General features: G+C 43.1%; 2 protein-coding genes across 11 annotated transcripts in view; one reads left to right on the top strand and one right to left on the bottom strand.

The window, feature by feature from the left end:
* The window catches only part of nhsl1b (NHS-like 1b), a 95666-nt gene extending 82188 nt beyond the window's left edge, over positions 1 to 13478 (top strand). For 7 of the 9 annotated variants that reach the window (XM_055019955.1, XM_055019957.1, XM_055019962.1 and 4 more), the window contains exons 4-8: positions 1281 to 1485; positions 2957 to 3088; positions 4909 to 8076; positions 9174 to 9312; positions 11945 to 13478. In XM_055019955.1, the coding sequence (XP_054875930.1) occupies positions 1281 to 1485; positions 2957 to 3088; positions 4909 to 8076; positions 9174 to 9312; positions 11945 to 12587 (4287 nt within the window). In that variant the 3' untranslated portion in view covers positions 12588 to 13478. The other 2 variants (XM_055019958.1, XM_055019963.1) reach the window with 2 other exon arrangements.
* Positions 13479 to 15931: 2453 nt separating this feature from the next.
* hebp2 (heme binding protein 2) lies at positions 15932 to 20478 on the bottom strand. 2 transcript variants are annotated; one of them, XM_055020142.1, is made up of 5 exons: positions 20400 to 20478; positions 20093 to 20228; positions 18851 to 18986; positions 18175 to 18355; positions 15932 to 17583 (listed from the first exon to the last, which is right to left on the bottom strand). In XM_055020142.1, exons 2-5 carry the CDS (start codon positions 20165 to 20167, stop codon positions 17400 to 17402), a joined length of 576 nt encoding a protein of 191 aa, XP_054876117.1. In that variant the 5' UTR covers positions 20168 to 20228; positions 20400 to 20478; the 3' UTR covers positions 15932 to 17399. The 2 variants fall into 2 exon arrangements, with proteins under 2 accessions (XP_054876117.1, XP_054876118.1); XM_055020143.1 differs by having other exon boundaries at positions 20339 to 20425.
* Between the last annotated feature and the right edge of the window lie 469 nt (positions 20479 to 20947).

Raw genomic sequence — 20947 nt, 5'->3', positions numbered from 1 at the left:
GCTTTTCTTCTTCTTCACCGTTCAGAATCAGCCTGGATGTGTTTTTGTCGAGCTCTAAAAATTGAAGTTGTGCTCTTCTTTCTGTCCTCCAATCACTGAGTTGGTTGTCTGAATTGGCTGAGTTAAACTAATCATACCTCTTTAGTGGGTAGAAGAAAAAAAAAAGGCAATCTAAAAACAGTTTCACACAAACTGGAGTGAAGAGAGTGTGAAAGCACATTTAGCGCTCCAGGCTTAGCAAATCGGAGATCAGCTCCATTCTGGCTGAGAAAGCTTTTCTGGTCAGTGGTGTGTGGACTCCACAAACTGCAGCTAAGCTTAAGATTTATAAATTTGCCCCAATGAATATTAAACACCATGTTCACCCAAACGTTTTACACCATTAACAATAAATATTCACGATGCAAATAACTAATAATTGTTTTTAAAGAGTTCTGGATCAACTAAATAAGCAAAAGGAATTCTTAAAGAAATTCTTTTATTTTAGTCTGTAAAACACAGTAAGGTTATAGACTTACTATGCTCTTAAATCCTACGCTAAGAGTGTGCTTTGACTAAACTAAAGAGTCACTTCTTCATGTGTGTTATGGGAGTCGGTCAGTGCATAGCACCACACCTCCACTTGGGGGTGGGCATTTATCGTATCGCTTGTCATTTATCATGGAACATTTCTCATCACACTAAGAATTTTGATTTATAACTTACTCAACTTCCAGTTCATGATGTTAAATAAAAAACAAAGCTTTCCTATTTGTTCCATTTTATCCTCCCTCTACATCCAGTGCAAACAAACAGAGCTTGTGTGGCACTGTGAATGTGAAGGGATCTCTCCAGGTTTATTTGGAAGTGTTTTCCTCTAGATGAAAACACAAAGACGTTAAAATGACTGGTTTGCTGGTGACTAATGGCTCAATTTAACATAGCTGTCTGTTCCCCTGTGCGATTTTACGATTGAGGGCTCTTATTGTTCCAGCTCAGTTGACTGATTGAATGATTCTGTCTCTCTCCTTGCTGCTGGCCTGCAGCTTTTACTGCGCCATCTTCAGCTGCTTGGTCAACAGGCTGATTTCATTTGGACACGACTGATCATAAAACATCTTCATAGGTCAATCCATGAAGAGCCTTCAGTTGATGATTTAAGACAGGTTTTTTTTTTAATTTCCAGTCACATTTCTTTTCCTCCTGTGTTTTGTCGTACTAGTTCCTGCTGCTTCTCACCGTTTCTTTTCAGCTTTATATTTTCCGCCGCATTAAACTTTCGTTTTGTTGTCCTCCTCCAGTCGACGGCTTCGTCAGCGGAGGATGACAAATCTCAGCTCTCCGCGAGATCCCCGACGCCGCAGGGTGGGAGCGAGGTGGGGGAGACGTCTGAAGTTGACGGGCAGGTGGTATGGAACAAGGCTCCGCCCCTCCCGACCCCGGAGGAGAAGATGAGGCAGGCGGCTCAGGCCGTGCCCACAGATGTGGTGCCCATCAACATTACAGGTGTGTTTATATTGTTTTCTTATAGCTCAGAAGGGAAACGAGTTGCCTCGCCGGTTCTTTCTCTTACTCTCTGAGCTGAATAGAAACTAATCAGGAACTGTATCACATTACTTACGTGAAAAGAAATGAAACTGTCCGTCATGGGGGTTTACTTTCCATCTCCGATTTCTATCCTATCTGAATGGGTTTGACCTTCACCTTTCCTCTATGCATGTGTGAGTGAGTGAGTGTGTGTGAAAATCTGTTGACAGCTTATCCAGAGGTCGAAGATTCTTGCTGACTTTGTCAGATCCCCATTGTTTTTGACACATGGACACACAGCAAAACATGTTGACATGATCCTGTTAGCGTATCATTTGTATTTCACTGCTATCCAGTAGGAACATCTCATTTATCGAGATTCGATGTTTAAAACATAAATGGAAGCATTCTTATCATTTGTATCCCTCCACTATTCATTATTTACCTACAGCTGCTCTGGCAGACACTAATCAGAGCCTTATCTGGTTTTACTCCACTCATTTAGTATTGATTTCAGCTGCTGTCACTTCAGGTCACCGAGTGAACTTCCAAAGCGCACACGCAGACTCGTGGAGAGATCAGAGACTTTACTGTCACTTTGAGGAGAAGCCTGAGAGACACTATCTGGCCTCCTATCAAATCCTGCTTCCCTGATGCTCCGCAGCTTGTCACCAGCAAGCCACACAGCACAGAAAAAGGGAGTTTACTCTGACATTTCAGTCTTCCAGAAGGGAAACTGGACAGAGAGTGAATGTGTGAATGTGCACACTTCATGTCATGCTGTATTTGCCAAGTGCATGTTTTTTTTTTTTTTACCTTTATCTACCTTAGTTGCTCATATTTCAAGAAATAAACATTAACCAAATGCCAAACCATTTTGTTGTAAAGAACTTCACAATTATTATGTGATGCTAATATTTTTTAATTGTATTCACTCAAATTTAGAGATTAAACTTCAATTTTTGGGATAATTTCTCTTCATCAAACATCCTTAAGAACTCTTTGCAGCTTTTAACGTTTATTTTTTAAATAATCTGAAGCTGCTGCGTGATTCTAAATTGCTGGTAAATGTGTAACAGTTGTAGATTAAGTTAGTAATTACAATGCATTTAATGTATTGGCATTATTGTGGATATTTCCTCTCTGCAAAATTCTGGGACAGTTCAGAAATTCTGGTTAGATTTAAGTCTCAGTTATACATTCAATAGATTAAATTAATCTGTTTTTTTAAACCTTTAAGAATATGTTTAAGTTAGTAAGAATAAAACAACATAACAAATACTTTAATGTTTGAATTTACTCTCACTTCCTGACCTGTTAATGTTGCATGTTGAGCTTTTTAAAATCCCTGAAACCCTCTGCATGTCGTCGAGTTTGTTCCTTCTGACTAACCGAGTGCTGTTTGCCTGTGTGTCTTGCCTGCCTTTGCTCTCGCCCTCCCGGCCTCCAGGGGCAGTGTTTGACCGACAGGCGAGCATCCGGCGCTCCCTCATTAACACTGACACCGTGCCCCGCCGGCCCAAGAAGGTCAAACGCAGAAAGACTATATCAGGGCTGCCTGACAACATCAACCAGGAGCTAGGTACGGATCTCTGCGGAGCCCTCTGCGCTAACTCTGCATGAGCATCCTGCACTCTGTCACAACCATTGAAAGCTTTCTCTCTCTCTCTCTCTCTCTCTCTCTCTCTCTCTCTCTCTCTCTCTCTCTCTCTCTTTTTTTTAATCTATGCCTGGTGGCGTATCTTTTCTTTTTTTATACAAAGAGAAACAGTATGTCTTGCAATAGTCTTCCTACCCCTTGAATTATTTAAAATGTTATGTTACAACCAACATTTTTAATATATTTCATATAAATTTATTTATAAATTTAAGTCTGAAACTATAAGGACAGACATAAAGTAGTAGCTTAATTTATGAAAAGAAAACAATATTGGTGTGCTTGATTTTTCTGCCACAGAAAGCATTTCGCATTTGGGTTTAAACCTTTTATTTAGAAGGGAGTTGAAGCAAATGTGGATCACACTTTTCAGATTTTATCTTGTAAAACATTTTATCCAAAAAAAATGTTTTGGAATTTCTTTCCCCTTCAACATTGGTCACGAGTTTATGTTGGTCTGTCACATAAAATCCCATTATATTTCATTTAGATTCATGGGTGTAATGACAAAATGTGAATAAGTTCAATGTGTATAAATTTTAAGTTACTGATAATTGACAAAGCCTTGCAGCTGCTCATATTTCATTGTTGGAGTTCTGCTCTCCTCCACCCAGTAAAACTCATCCTGCAGCCAGCAGCCAGTTGTAGAGGCTTCAAGTCTTTTTGTGGTTATAATTTTGTTTTCATAGTTTTTTTTTTCTTTTACTTTTTTTTTCTTTTAGTCTAATGACATTTAGGTGTTTTGTTTCTGGAAATTGTGGTTCAGAATAAATGACTCCTAGATCTGAACCATTCCTATAAAAAGGATATGTGTTTCTCTAACCTTAGTTACTCTTCTGGGTGTTAAGCAACACTAAGCTCTTTAAGCTGACACAGTCCTCTGACAGTGCAGCATGACTAATGTTTACATTTTTCTCAGTTGTCACATGGTTGCAGCATTTCATGTGCCTTTTCTTTCTTTGGTCACTGAGATCAATCATGATAGATCGGAATGGAGCTTTAAAGTCTGGTTAGTGCCCCCTTTGACTACAGCGTCTTGAGTGTCTGCAGAGCTCGCTCCAGGGAAATTGTCCCGCTGCTTTGTCCCCTCCCTCCTTTAGCACTGGAGCTGCCTGCAAAGTAGAGATGTAGCTTAATCTATCTATTGCAGCAGAAGCAGCAGCCAAGCTGTCAGTCCAGCTTTTAGCAGAGGAAGGGAGAGGGTGTATGCGTGGTGTGGAGACAGAAGGAGGAGGGAGAAAGGAATGCATGCAGGAGTGAGTGCACGAACACAAACATCAACAGGACAACCATCATAAATGAGATTAGACATCCTCTCTCTGTACATTCACTCCTTCCTCAGACTGTGCACAAGCCAGTATGGTTAGTATGCATATTCTTTGTATCTTCTTTCGGTGCATGTTTCTTGGGTTTCTGATCTTGAATGAGCATGTTTGCAATGCACATGCACGCTTATGTGTCTTTTGTGTAAATGTTAATGCGGGTGAAGTGGTCAGTAATCTATTAGGCTGAGCTACAATAAGATTCAGAGAGGAAGTGTAGTGGAGAGTGTCTCCCATCATCATTTCCTCGTTAATGACAAAGACCAGATTCTATTAACGCATGCGACAAGGTTATGCTAAATCGAATTAGTAATCTCTCTTCGTGACTAGTTCATCTTAAAGTCCGGTCCGATGAGAAGAAGGCTCTGTTGAACCAGAGAAAAGATATTTCACTGTCACATGTTTCCTTTTTCCCCTCCACAGCAGCTAAAGGGCGAGGCGGAGAACTTCGGCCACAGTCCATGTTCATCCCAGGACAGTACTCCACTCTGGGCCGAGTGGGGAGCGTCAACTCAACTCTCCGACATTCAGCAACCAGAGACTCGAGCTGCCAGACGGAGGAAGTGAAGGTCGTCCCCCCGTCTATGAGGAGAATCCGGGCGCAGAGAGGACAGGGGATTGCCGCTCAGATGGCCGGTATATCTGCTTCCTCTTCCACGGGAAGCATCTCCATCTCCAGCAGCGACAGCTCGGGGGTCGTAATGATGCCCCATCTATTTAACGGAGACCCCTCCCGTTTTCACAGCCTCCCTCGACAAGGTGCCAGGGTGTCTCTCAGTGCTGATCCTATCTATAGCAGCACGCCCAGAAAGCCAGAGGACCAGCCTCAGAGGCAGATTGGGAAGCTTCAGGTTGACGACACGGTGGTGCACATGAGGAATACTCCGAGGATGAACTCTTTACCTAGACCCAAGTCTCAAGAAGTGAGAGGGACACACCCTGCTGAGTGGGGTGGCAGCACAGCGTGCGTCGTCTCCCCTCATGCTGCTTATTCCACTTCCTACATCCCCAATGCCACACTCTCTAGCTCGACTGAAGTGATTAGCCTCAAGACCTCCAGTCAGTCAGTTTCAGCTTACCCCATGTCTCGAGCACTCAGCCGGGCTTCCTCTACCAACACCGACCATTTGATGTCCAGTCCAACTGCTTTCATCCACAGTCCATCCTTGACCACTTCCACCCCCATGCACACACCTCAGGACATTTGTCTCACACCTGCCAGGCCAACTAGTGAGTCGGGTCACTCAGACAGCAGTATGCACAGCCGCAGCACCCTGGCCCCCACTCCACCATCCTGCCTACCAGAAAATAATTGGATCTATGACACGCCTGAAAATGTGATGACCCCACACCGCACCCTGACCTCCAGCTGCTCAACTCCAATCAATCAGCTCTACAGCAGCTTGGAACACTCCTCCAGGACCACCACTGACTCAAGTTCACTCTACTCTCAGGATAATGATGGGTACTACACCTCTATGCACCTGGATTCGGGTCTACGCTCCCGAAGTCACGGTAGCGGGCATGGCGCCACAGCTGGACGAGCCTCCAGACACAGCATGTATGAGTGTCGCGAGATGGTCGGTGAGGAAGACTCTGGAAGCCTCTACAGTGACCGCTCCCTCTCCCGCAGCATCTCCCTCCGCAAGTCCAGGAAACCCCCGCCTCCACCGACTCGCACAGACTCTCTGAGACGCAAGCCTGTAGCAAAGAAGCCCTTAGGAGGCGTTGCCGCCATTAGCGGTGCTAATATGCCGAATGGCAGTATGCTCAGTGAGACTTTGATTGCTAGCTTGCAACAAAGCTTGCAGATGGGACTGAGAGAAGGAAAGGGAAATGGTGCTTCACCCTCCTCACCATCGCACAGTCCAAGCAGTGACTATGATGACCCCTGGGTGATGCGGTCACGCAGTCAGAGCAGCATCAGTGCAGGTAGCTCTGCAGCCTCGCTAGCAGCTAGCGCCAATGGTGTTGGCATGCCAAGCGTGTACTCACTCTGCCATGTCACACCCACCCCCAGTGACACCAGCAGCTTGCGTTCTGATTATGCAGAGTCCTGGGGATACTACTCAGACTACCCTCGTGGCCAAATTGACCAGAGGGTCCAGACACCTCCTGGCCATGCTGCAGACAGGGTCACAACTGGGGGTCATCCAGGAAAGTTTCAGAAAGCAGGTCAGACCCAGGGGGCTCCATCTCAGGAAGTAGAGGTGTCTGCAAAAAGCAAACCCTCCAACTCCTCACCGGACCGGGTGCACAGACTCACCTCCCCATCCAGCGGCTATTCCAGTCAGTCCAACACCCCCACAGCTGGAACGCCGGTACCTGCATTTGTCAGGTCCATGTCTCCGTCAGGTGGAAAACCTAGACCGAAAGTCCCGGAGAGAAAGTCGTCTCTCCTCTCCTCGGTTTCTGTCTCATCCTCCTCTACTTCGCTGTCCTCCAACACCTCAGACAGTCTGAAGTGCTCTGGTCCCCCTCCACCACCTCCACCACTACTGTTCTCCTCCTCAGCTCCCACCACCCCTCTCAATGCACCTCCACCCTTCCCTCCCCCTCCAAGTTCTACTCCTCCACCTCCGCAGGATACTTCTTTCCCTGCTCACTCCACTTCCCCTGAATTTCCTCCTCCACCATCCCCAGACATGCTAATCCATACCAGCTCATCTTTCAATGGGAGCCTCAGTCCACCCCCTCCCCCACCTCTCCCTGCCATAGGGCCCCCTCCACCTCCTCCACTTCCTACTTTTGCTTCAGTGTGTACCTCTCTTCCTAAGAAGACAGCAAAAGATCCTCCTAAGGTAGATCTTTCCAATAACCCCTCAAAGTCATCCAAGCCCTTGATCACCCCATTTGCGCTGCAGAGTGTTCAGCTCCGCTCAGTTAGACAACCAGAAAATGAAATCAACAGTAAATCAGACAACATCAAAACAAGTCTAGAAACCATTTTGGGTCCGAAACATCAGGACCAGGAGTTGTCTTACTCTCAAGGGAATCCCACTGTACTGAGCTCGTTGACTGGCTCATCAGAACAAGATTTGCTCAAGAGCCCGCCATCACCTGTGTCGCAGCTTCTGGAAGAGCTATCACTGGACTGCAGTTTCACAGATGAAACACCAGATGGCGCTCCCATCAATGGGGAAACTGAAGAACAGAGTTACCGTATGCTAAACGGTGAAGAAAACAAGGAACGTAGCTCCCCCATCAAACAAAAGCCCCCAGCCGTCGCCAAGAAACCCAAAGTTTCTCTGGTATTACCGTTTAGTATAGGCGAACATGTCCAGCCACAGCTTCAGGATGCAACTCCTCTAACCCAAGCAGATGACCAAGTGGATGCACCACACAGGCAGATAGATGAGGAGGTGGTAGAGCAGAGTGAGGAACAGGAAGAGGAGGATACTCAAGATAGCTTTGAGCTGTCAGGCAGAGGTGAGACATCACCAGACCAGGATGACTCCTGCTGTTCAAGTGAAGACAGAAGTGTTGATCATGAACTTGCAAACGGAGAGGCTCATGAAGAAGAAGAGGAAGAGGAAGAAGATGGACGGAGTAGCACCACTGGGTCCATCAGCTCCAAGGATGATGATATGGGTGGGTCTGAATTCAATTTTGTATTCATTTTTAACAAGATAGACCCTAATGCCAGAAACTTCAACACTCAAGCTTTATTTGATAATCTTCTATGGTTAGAAGTTGAGCTGTTTGAGTTGAAATTATTATTTTTTTTCTGGTTATGAAAAGGGAACGTTGTGGCTTATCACTGGGCCAGCAGTGCTGCTGCATAAAATCAGACTTTCTCCTTTACACACACTTCCTTTTTTCCACCCATCCCACCACACTCGCTCTGGAAAGTTTCAACAAAGGCTGGAAAAGCATGGATTTTCCTTTCAGATCTGAAGTGTGAAAAAAAAGTGAAAATCTAAAGTGTGAAAAAAAAAAGAGCTGGAAATATAATTGTTTCCAGACGTTTATTTCCAAACTCATTATCTAAAAGTTGCTTTCAGCTTTCCTTCCATCCAACTATCTAATCTTTAACTCATTTGCCAGGCCATGTATTAAAACATCCATCCTCCTCTCCATCCATCCTGCTCTTATTGAGCCTTCTGTCTGTCTTCAACTCCTTTTTATTTAAAACTTTAAGAATCGGCTAAAAATAAACTGAGAACTTGATATTTGAATCTGCAAAAGGGAATTAAAAACCACTCTCAGTCCAAATATCCATTTTCTCTTTCTGTTTTTTCGGGGGGGGGGCTATTCTTCCATACTCCGTCTCCCAAATCAGTTCTTTCTGGCCCGCTCCACCCCTCCTCCCCTCTCTCTCCCTCTCTTCGTATGAGGTAAGGATGGGGGCACGTGTCCCAGGGGAGACGCTGTTTTGTGGTTGGAGGGAGATCGGCGGGGGGAGGGCTACATGGTGGAGTGAAGGGAGGGGAACTGATCCTGTAGAGAGGATGAAGGGGAGGACGGGGCGAGTGTAAACTGTGACTGCAGGCAGTTGATGCTCAGACCTGAGCGAGGGAAGGATGGGAAGGCAACATATGGAGTGGAGGAGAATGTAAGAGGACAGTCAGGGATTCCACCTCTTTGGATATCGCCAGGTTAAAGCGACAAGATGGAGACATGGGGGGGATTTTTGTCTCGTTTTTTTTGTGTGAAGGTGTAAATAAGTTGCCTTTTTTTCCCCTCAGGTGAGGTTTTTGAACCCAGCACGGCTGAATCCTCTCCGGCCCCGTCAGCGAACGGGGTGTCTGAGAAGAACATGGTGACCCCGACTCCCACTGCTGCCCGACCCAGAACCACAGAGGACCTCTTTGCTGTGATTCACAGGTAGGAACTCATCACAACTCCCCTAATCCCAGGGTCCAACTTCAGAAATGCAATTCGTTCTCCTGAGCCGGCTCTTATTTATCGCTCCTGCTTCTGAACCCTCTATCAACATCCAATTGTCTCGTCCTCACAAACTGATAAGCTCCTTCCTCTCCACCACCGTTCAGGACTTGTTTTGCTCCACCTCAATCCCTTCACCTCTCCGACGTAACTTTACCAGTCCAGCACTGTCCAGCACTGAAGAAAGCCTTTTCTGGACAGTTTAATGGCGAAACGCGATGCTTCAGAAGCCAAAATGAGTCATTAAATGTTCATGAAGGCATCTGTGTTCGTTTAGTCACATTATCATTGCTCATTCTCAAAAGGAGAGGAGGGAAAAAACGACAGTTTCTTCATTTATTATTAACTATTGAACACCCTCAAGTCTTAATCTAGGTTAGAGGCCACTGGAGACTTTCCCATCTTCAGTCTCCACGTTTCTGCTCTGTGACACATTCTGCATACGTTGCTCTGCCTTGCTCCGCATAAATATCCCATGCAGCCCGCCAGTTTGTGCTCCACGATCACGTGCGACGGCAGCGGCAGTCGGACTTCTCCCTGAGCTTCACAGCGTTTCATTTTCACAGGATTTTATCTCAGCTTGGAAGAGGGGCTTTCGGTGCATTTATGGCACCCGGTGCGTCACGTGTACAAGTGTGGCGTTGTTGTTGTGCAGCCTAATTAAAGATGAAGACTGCATGCAGCTCGCAGGCGAGTTGTTTGTATTTGTTTGGCACACTCCTCCTCCACAACACCTCTGGGGGGATGGAGTGTAAAGAATAATTTTACATTAGGATTTCTGGAAGTGCTAGACATTTAGAGATTTTTTTAACACCTGTTAATGATCACAATTGGAGATGGGCAGAAATATAAACCAAATTGGACATTTTGGGGCAACATACATTCAGTGACTGTTTTTCAGTCACTGACTAACCCTTACCCTAACCCTAGTACCCTGGGATCCTTACCCTGATTTTTATTAAACCCATAAAATATTTTATTTTGATGCCTTTGATCATCAAAGGAAAAAGAATAAATCCCAATTTTTCAATGTAGTCGCTGATTGGAGACAGTAAAGGAAAAATTAGCCGAGTTTAAACTCTGACCAAGCAATTGAGGGTGGGAGACACCAAGTTATTTTTAGCTTTCACATCTGGTTTCTGTGTTGTTGTTTTTTTTAAGTTACTGATGAACATCCTGTGCGAAAAGACTACTGAGCCCAAGCAGAAAACTTATCTGAAATAAAACACTCCAAACCGGCCAGGAGGAAGAGATCGATGGTGTGCTCGGAGCTCGGTCTCATATTGCACATGTGTTTGCCTCTAGAACTGTTGATGCTGTTCAGTGTGCCGTTATCACGGTCCACTGAATTCAAGTTCCCTATCTTATGCAATGCTCAAGTGACAACAGCAACTTGCAGAGGGAGGCTGCAGGGATGAGATCGAATTCAGGCCAAAAATGCATTTTGAAGTGAGATTCTCCAATAATCGATCGTGTTTTCAGGCCTCCCCTTTATGACCTTCAGCGAGAGCTTCATTTATTTTTTTCTCCTGTTCCTAAACGAAGGATTTTTTTGTGAAGACTAGAGGATTACAGATTCTACATATGTCCTTCACGTATCGTTACCTTGAGCATCAGGTTCCCACTCTGCATTTTCAATGCATTTAATTACATTCTCACAGAGGCGCTAGTAGGCATAGCCCAGAATGAATCAGACTCTTGGAATCAGACTTTTAAATAAAACATCTACTCTAAAACAGCAGAACAACTTACTCTTGTTTTGCGTTGCTAACCTGGTAAAACAAACCAATAAAACTGCTTTGGGTATTAATTACTATTCCTAAGTAAGAATTGTGTAAAGCGCTTAAACCAGTTTTTTAAAAATATTTCTACTCATCAAAATTAGTTGAATTCTATCAGTTTCTAGGTTATTTAATCTCAAATTGATTAAATTAAAATAAACATATTCACTTTGACTTATTCTAATTTATATTGACTTAATCTTTTGACGAAGCAGCAAATATGTGTCAATTAAAATTTTATTAATAAAATGGAAGAACAAAACAATAACTCAGAAAGACTCCTTGAAAGTACCAAGGTTCTGCCATCTCAAAGGTGCAATAAACCGGCTGTAGTTTTCCTTCTGCAGAACAGAGCAGAGCTTCAAATTGCAGATAAAAATATAGCAGACGTGAGAAAGTACAAACAATGCTTTACAGAGTTTCTGCATTGTTTTACATGTAATTATTTCCATTTTATTTCTCGAAAGGCGCAAACTAATTCGATTGTACAAAAAGGACATTTGTTAGTGTTTGAGAGGGCAAACTTGATTATTATGCCACTATCAATACTTTTCTTGAAAATGGTCTCAAAACAATATTTGTTGTCCAGCAAAATTTGTTGTAGCGGCTGGTTTATGCAGTGTAGCCAACAGCCCTGTCAGAAGAACCTGAATGAGAGAAATTTTGTGATCCCTTAAATCCCCCCACTTCTTATTTGTTTCTACAAATAAAAAGTCCATGTACTTGGATTATTGTATTTATTGTTAATTTAACCCTTGAACTCACTGTTCAAGCCGTCTTTGTGTCCGCAGGTCCAAGCGGAAGGTTCTGGGACGTAGGGAGTCTGAAGAAAACAAATCCCGAACTGGGAGCCAGCCCCAGTCTCCACCATCGACCCCCACCAGCCCGTCTCCGGGGTCGGTGTCTTCACTGCCCCGCCAGGCGGGCTCTATCCAGCGCAACCTCCGCAAGACCTCCACCAGCAGCGATTCCTTCAAGGCCCTCCTCCTCAAGAAGGGAAGCCGCTCCGAGACCAGTTTCAGGATGTCTGCCGCCGAGATGCTTCGCTCCACTGACCCTCGCTTCCAGCGAACACGCTCGGATGGCGCGCTAGACCCCGGTCTGAGTTCGCCCACCTCGCCCATGACCCCAGGCAGCCCTTCCAACTCTCCCAGCAGAGGTAAGAGGGCATCCGAAGTGGAGTGGAGCCGCTACGAGGGTCTGTCGTCGCCAACGTCCTCGCCCTACTCGATGGGCATCCCAAAGTACGGACGCTCTCGCACGCCGCCGTCTGCCGCCAGCAGTAAATATAACGCCCGGAACAGAATCCTCAGCAGCCCCATGACCGTGATCTGCGAGCGGGAAGGAGAGCTGGCTGAGAGCGAGAATGGAGAAACTGCTGAAGATGTGTCCAGCTCAGCGGTCCGGACTCTCCCCGTGCTCACAGACACTTGATGGCAAAGGCACTTGATGAGCTGAGCTCATGTGGAACATAACCTAGAAGGGGGTCCGAAGAGGGGCCTCCTCGAGCTCCAGCCCGCTTTGTGCTGCCTCTGCAGGAGGGATTTGATGCCGGTGGTCATCTGATCATGAACCACGCAAACCTGTCTGAAGTGGAAAAATGGCTCTGCTCCTATGATTTCATTCAATCTAGTGATTCACCTCCTGTTAAAAGAAGTTGTTCTTAAACATCTGGTGTCTTTTATTTAAACGTTTTAATCATCCCTCTAGTTTAATTAAAGAACAAGCATTTGAGGTCAAGCTAAGGTGACTTGAAGGAATCAAAGTTGTAAACATTTAACTTTGCAGCTGTGGTTTTTGAAGAGACTGGAAAGTAAAGATGTGGTTTTTGCTCAGCTTGTAAAAACTCAGTTTCTGTGTTTTGCTGACTGGCTTTAGAAAGTGACTGAAAGCAGCACCGTTTACAAAGTCAAACTGAATGGAGGACCAGGTACAGCAGACAGAAAGCCTGACGGTACACCTTCAACTGTAGAAACACCAGCTTTTTACTTTCTGCTCACAGCTCAGCCGTTAATGTGTTCAGTGGTCCACAGACGTGCAGAGGGGCTCAGTGCTGCCGCCTAGAGATGGACGGATCAGTGAGGACGATACCTAGACTGGATGAAAAAAATCTTGACTTTTAGTTGGTAGACTTTGCACTGTGCATAGATCTGTTTCTGTTTGAATTATGTTTTAAAGCTCTTTTTAGTCATGAGTTGTGTTTGGGAGTTAAATATAAACCTGTAAATGTATATTAAAAGATCTTATTTTATTGTCCAGCTCTTTTAGTTTTCATGTGGGTAACCAAAGAGTTTATTATTAAACAGAACTGGCTGTTAATCTGAACTCAATCTGAGTGTGTTTTTGTCTGGCAACAAATCTGTTTGATGTTTGTAGAGCTTAAATGATTTATTTTATGATGTCTGACTAAGTCTGACTAATTGCTTTATAAACTAAAATTTTCGAGCTCTGTGTTTACTTTTACATCGTTTATTCCTCATTGCAGGGCGTTGGGAGTTTGTTCCTTATTCCTTATAAGGAGGGTTAGTTACTTCATAGTCCTCATGTCAAATTTCAGTACTCTATACTTGTTTATATTTATATTGCTGTATAAATACAAAGAATTACTTTGGCAATAATCTTCTGTACTCAGGAATGAAACATGTGACATGGATGGTCAAATGTTGGACGGACGGCGGACGGACGGACGGACGGACGGATGGATGGATGGATGATGGCTCACTGATGAATGTTTGGATGATGTATAGATTGACTGATATATGGATGGTCCTGGTTTACAATGGCTTGATGAACCAACAGATGATGAATGTATACAAAACTTAAGACAACTGGGTTGAGAAAACAATTTGGGTAAAACTCTAGACCTCCATAGATTTCCGGGCTGTTTAGGAGCCATGAGCATAGGCTTGTAGTTTAATACACACATTTCTGTTAATATTCCTCCTACTGCTCCTGTCCTCATTCCTGACTTGTGTAAATCTTTTTCTGGGGCTCACAGCTGGGTAAAAATGCTCCCTTCAGATTTATGAAGCGAACTGACAGGTGTGTGATGTACCAGCCGTACCAGTCTGTGTGTCTCTCTGAGTCTCTGTGTGGCGATGACCGAGCACTTGTCTCGTGCTTGGAAACATCTCAGTTCTGCAGCTTTGTTGGAGGCTGGTTGGCAGATAGGGGTGGGAGTGAAGTGCCAGGCTCCATTTATACGTCTGTACTAAAAAAAACAAGGTGATATTTAAATATGTCAGTTCTCTCTGTGTGTGATGCAGGGCCATCTGGCTGCCTGACGCACCAAATCATATCCTCATTAGCGCCGTGGTCATGCCATGCTCCTCGGTCATCTGGAAAACTCAACCCCCTCCTCTTCTTCCCCTACTATGGGGTCATCAGTTACATCTCCTGGACATCCTCGTTAGGGATCTGAGCAACAGTGAGCTGTTCTGACTCCACAAGTTCAATAAAAAAATAAGACAAAATGCTCTCTGGAAGATATTCTCAGAGCAACGGAAACACAGTTTTGTGTGATTCAGCAGTCATTTGTTCTCCGCAAGCTGCCTCCATCTGGCCATCAGAAGGGAATCAATACCCTCCCCTCCCGGCTATGATCACACTCCAGACGCTTCCTGCTGTCCTTCTGTTAGCACGTGCATCTGCGCAGCGTCTTCACAGGGTGTGACTAAAAAAAGAGATCAGCAGAGTAATCTGGAATATTTCCAGCCATACGACATACTGCAACCTGGTCAACATGCTGCTCTGGCTCCCCAGAGTTGAAATTGTTGATCACTTGCCTTTTTTTCTTTTTCTCCAGATGATGCTAGTGGATTTAAAAAAATGTATGCATTAAACACATTAAAATCTTGAAAGGCTTTTAGGGAAGTTTGATGTCCTGTTTTCCTTGCTATTTTTTGTTCCTTAAAAGAGGAATCGTTCACTGTGAGGTACTGACACATGATACGGTCTGACCTGGAGATTTATCAAGTTTTAATGCATACAAATTCATTTGTGTAAACATTTAGATGATGAATCAAAACAAACACTGAGCATAACATAAGAAAAATGTGTTGCACGTCATGTAATTGACGAATGGATTACCCAACATTTGCATTTATACATAAAGTACGTAGCCAGGACTTCTTCAGTCTGGGAAACTATTAAATTTGAGGTATTCTACGGGTCAGAATAAGGATGGAAAAATAAATATTACCATGGTTGATCTTTCAAGATAGTTACATTTTTAAAACTTCACTCCTAATCCTGTAGTTTACATTTTTATATCCTTTCATCCATTTGTTCTTCCCTCCTTTTGTCTGTTCATCCAGCCATTATATGTCAGCCATTTGTCCATCTGTTTGGTCAGATGTTTGGTCCACTGAATGCAGGTGAAATGCCAAAGTCTCAGCTAAAATGCCCGACTCTGGCGTTCAGATTAAAACAGGAAACATCCCTGTGTATTTGTTTCCAGCATTAATGCTACACTTCAGTGAGCACCTTAAATTACATTAAACTGAGACGGCGCGTTTGTGTTCTAAAGGGGAAAAACAAAAAACTAATTCTGCAGAATGTCTGAACATGATATTGGGAACAATCCAGCCATAAATAAAACGAGTGATTCAGCAGAGATGAAGCTTAGAAAGACGAGGGCAACGCGAACAGCGGCGAAGATTTGATCCGGCCGATAAAAGGTCACGATCGTCGGAGTGTGGAGGGCAATTAGAATGTTTTTACATCACAAATTAAATGTCACCAAATGAATTGTGGCAGTAAATAACATAAAAATAAAAAAAATTGATTAGTTTTCTTTATTACTGATGAAAACGCTTTACATTCAACATTATTTTAGAAGCAATCAAGAACATTGTATCACACAATTATTCATATAGAAAACTCATGTTAGTACTTATGACTGCCTTCCTGTAAATATCTGCAACCCACTAGATATCTAAAAGTGTTGCAGGTCTGAGCCACACAGCACCATCTGCTAGCTTTACAAGCCTTCATCCGTTTCTAGCTCCAGAGAAAAGTGACAAATGATGAGTCTCCAGTGGTGTGCCATGTCCAGAAATAGTGACTCAGTCATTAATCATAATGGATCTGATGGGAGAGGCTGCGGGTGAGGTCTGAGACCAGATAAGCTGGGATTTCTCAAACTGACAAACGCCTCGCAGAGCCAAATGATCTGCTGCAAAGTGCTAAAGTTGTCCCTTTCAAGTACAACGTGAAAGCATAAAAATATGAGCCAATGCGAATAATGATCGACATTTATCAAGATTTTGGATAACAGACCAAGCGGAAAGAAAAGGGAACCTTGGTAGGTCTGGGGGAACTGAAGAGATTCACAACTCAGGTGGGAGAATCTGCATTCTCTGAGTGAATCTGGCCTTTATGTGTTGAAAGAAAAGACGTCCTATTTTCTGTTTGAACAAGCAGCTTACATACCAATCATGTGGAAGTGGGGGTTCTGTCCAGGTGAAAACAGCATGAAGCTTTTGGCCTATATGCAAAGTGCTTTGATAGGAAGGTAGAGTTAAATATCTTGGGAGGGGTGGACTTCAAATTGAGGTGGAGGTTCACAGCTAAACAGTCAGAGCTCATTCCTCTGTTACAATTAGCCAGTTTCTACATCTGACTCCAGCTAAAGGTGGCAAAACTGGGAAGTAAATATCATAAAAGACTTGCGACTGCAGTGAAAGAAGGTTTTTACAAAATATTGACTCTTGGTGCTGGACAGAAATGCTGCCATTTTTGGGGGGATATAATAATAACAATAATAATAATAATAATAATTTGCTGTCGTGTAGCAAAAATGGGGAACGTTTGAAATCATTTGCAAGTATTGTGGAATATTCTAATGAGAGACGGGACAAGATTTTTGGTCTGTTTACTCACAGATGGAGCAATAGCAGCAGATGCTTTATAAAACCACTTGGCTTTCACACTCGTTCCTTTCATGTTCATTACATGTTACCAAATTGTTCTGTTTGTTAAGAAAATCTCATTTTAAACCAATAAAAGAATATTCACAATCAAAAACAAAAATTATGTGCTTTAAAAAAATGTTTTAAAAACCAAGGCACTTTTTAATCCAGTTAGCGCCACCTGCTGGACATGTAATACCAAAAACAGATGCATCTTCCAAGTATTTGGTCTTGTCATCAACATTAGTAAATGCTTCTGAACGGTAAAAGACCGATTCATCCTTTTCAAACATTAGTCTGAGCATTTGTTAAGCTGTGATTAGGTGCAACTTTACTACTGCTCTGCTTTCTTCAGGACCCACACCTCGTTCCTGCGGTTGGTCAGTTTGAAGGGGCTGTCGTACCCGACCGTGTAGTACGGCTTGTCGACAAATTCGACGCCGTCCCTCTTCAGGCTCTCCAAAAGCTTCAGCAGCTCTTCCCGCTTCATGTTGTCGTTGGAAAAACCACCATAAGTCCTGGAAATGGCATCATGAATTAGAATTTAAGCCCTTTATATTTGCACGACTATATCTAAAATAAAAATAAATATGCAAATTACTTGAACTTTTTTTGTTTTTTGTTTTTTTTTTTAACCAAAGAGGTGATTTAATATTTGGCAGGTACAACAGATCTAAATGAAGCTATTTCACATGCAAATTAGCTGGAATTGTGCATAACTCTGTCCACCAGATGGCAGTAATGTGCTTTTAACATCAACCTGGTTTGAGTTACAAAGGTAAGAAACACCAATTTGACTGGAGGTTTGATGTGCATAACAATTGGTTAAACTGACATATTTCAGACCTCCATGTGTTTCTAGTTCATTATTATTAAAATGTTCTTCTCTTCATAATTTGACATTTTCTTCCACCTTTTTTATTCCTCCCTCAGTTCAAGTTTTTCTCTTTAGAATTATTGTAGCGTCTTCAACAAAATACCAGAACCAGATAAGCCATTAATTCAATTAGGTCAGTTGTACTAATCAACGACTGACACTGCATGGCCACCATTCTATTTGCCAATGCTATCCCCTCTGCATTGTTTGGTTTCTTGAAGGTGCCCGTTACCTGACGTATGCAGTGAACTCTTTCCGGTCCTCCAAGAACACATCAGGGTCGGTGGGCTCAGGTGGGTTTTCCTGAAGCTCATCTGGGATGTAGAAGGACACGGTGAACTGAGATTCGCAGGCGGGGCCGGCTCCAGGGACCACACGGCACGTGACTGGTGCAGTCATCTCCACGCTGGCCTCTGGAGAGGGTTGAAAAAGAACGCAACAGTCGTGACGAGCTTTCGTTGGGGGAGGTTGCTTGAATCAAAACTTTGGTGCAAAATGATCCCTGACCAAATGGTGGATTGAAAAGATTAAACCCCGTGTTTACAGGTAGAACTCTCCTTCTAATTCCGACTTTGTGTAGAACAACACAAACAACATATAACATCATCAATAATGCCACTGCAAACTGCTGACTCACACAAAAGCAGCACTGCCGCGGCAAACTGCTGAGCAGAAACTAAAGTGCCCTTTCTCTTGCATTTATTCATCAACTTCTTTGTATTGAGCAGCAGTTTATCTGCACATTTCTTCACTTGACTGGTTCTTTCTAATTAAGTGTCTAATATTCTGTAAAGTTAAGTGCTTTGCATAAGTAAAAAAAACACAACTCTCAACACTGGATGCACAAAGCTGCAATAAAACATGGTGGCTTATTCCCCCCGATGTGTCAAAGTTTCACACAGACTCACTGCTTTTGTTGTTGCCCTGAATGTAGCGGAAGAGCCTGCGGAAGCCGGTGCTCGTACATTCATCGCCCTGCATCCCACTCACAGTGGTGCTCATCCACCTGGTGGAATGGTAAGTGCGGGTCTCGTAGTCCTGACCCTGTTAAACAAAGACCCATAATCATTAAGAGTTAGGCTGGTGGTGTTTTCACTTCTGGGCTATGCAGTTTCTTTTCTTATCCCAAACGTATGGATAACACAGGAGGCTGATGTCAAATGCAAATAAATCTGCGACTATTGGCCTATTTGCAGCATTTCATAAATGCTGTGGAAACATGAGGGGAATTATTTTACATCTCCTGACTGTGACCTTTGAACAATGATATCCTTTTTAACTCTTTGTTAACTCCATCTGAAAGATGGCTTTAGCAAAAGGACAGACATGAGTAAATGTCTGGAAATGCTGAGACTTTATCTTTATATGCAGCTTAATCAGATTTAGCAGAATTCATGAGAGGCTGAACTCAAGAACACTGAAAGTTGTATTTAAATAGGAAGGTGCTTCAACCATTCATTAGTGTAACTAAATGTTTTTTTCTTGCTCTGAATTATTTTTGTTGTAACAGATTTGGTCATTTTGGCAGTAATGTGCTTTTGATGATTTGAAATCTCTAAAAACTGCAATTTCATAACAGCTGTGTACACTTTTATTATTCCCTCTATGTAAACACTGGATAGAGTGACTATATTGTCCATGTTTACAAAGCAGACATTAAGCATATAAAAGTTGCATATAATAGTAAATATAGTATATTGACTCAATTTTGTCATCAAATCCCTTTTTCCAACAAAACCAATTTTTTGAAACTAATTAATTTACTTTTGTAGAACAATGTTTGCAATAGTACAAAAACTCATTGTGTTGCTTGGTTAATAGCGCCAATCGCATTTCATTTTAATTTTTAGCCAACTAAAAACAATTCTATGTAAAATTATTAAGATCTCAACGAGGTATTAAAAAAATCCCCAAACTGCAAAAATGTCGCATGTTTACTGTTATATGGAGAAAAAGAAACGGTTCTCGTTTTTATCTGAGAGGTTCAGTCAGTGAATGTGTCAGGAGATAATAAGAACATTTGTTGAATCGTGCAAACTGTGCAGAGTTCATCTGCATCACCCAGAAGAGCGGTCCCATGACAGGCGGGAGGACAGAGCACTTAAAGGTCTGAAGTTCTGGTTTTATGAGCCAAAATGAGAATAATTTACCTTCGGCTCCTCTACTGTGAATTTCGGACTCTTCAGTCCGGTGGAGAAAAGTGCTTGTCCCAGAGCTCTCAGCATGACTGACCGACAGCTGCTCCTCAAATGAGAGATAAAAAAATCCTCAAACTCCGGCAAACAGCTGAAGAGCGAAAGAGCACAAAAACAAAAGGTTACATCATCATCATCACCAGCAACGCCCTGTTTTTAACTTCTAGCTTCAGCGTCACGAAGCAAGCTTCACATCCCCACCTTCAGACATGTCCAGCTGTTTCATTTCTACAATTGGTGGAGCAAAAAAATAAGCAATTACCTATCGATAAGCGCCTTCGATCCTCTCCACGGTGCGACGAGCAATGTGACGTCTCACAGTAGGACTTCCTGTCATCGACCTCTGACATCTGATTGGCTGAGTGACTCAAAACTTCAAAATAAAAGACCCGGTTGTTACATTATTCAAAACGAGTCATTCTGCTTCTCCTGAAGGAAATGAGTCACAGAATAAGTTACAAAACTGACGAGTTACTTAAAAATGGTTTCTTGGTGCAAATTTTTTTTTTCTTTCATGAGGCCAAGGATTAACTTTTGATCAAATCATTGAAAGTGTAAAAACATGTAATTCAACGATGGTAAAAAAAAAAAAAACCCTTAAACCTTGTGGTGGAGATACTTTTTGCTGCATATGCTGTCAATGTGGAGCAAGTTCATTTCAGAATTGTATTGACTTAAATAGCCTGTTGCCCTTTACCATTATTGTTATTATTATTACGGATATTATTGATCCATTCAGAAGAGTGACAGAAAATGGGTATTATGAAACATCACATTTATACCTTAGGGACAAAAAGCGATGGCCCTTTA

The sequence above is a fragment of the Poeciliopsis prolifica genome, unplaced genomic scaffold (genome assembly GCF_027474105.1).
Source record: "Poeciliopsis prolifica strain line A6 unplaced genomic scaffold, Auburn_PproV2 SCAFFOLD065, whole genome shotgun sequence".
NCBI lineage: Eukaryota > Metazoa > Chordata > Actinopteri > Cyprinodontiformes > Poeciliidae > Poeciliopsis > Poeciliopsis prolifica.
Note: the sequence above shows the minus strand (reverse complement) of the source record. Positions and strands in the feature narration are given on the sequence as shown.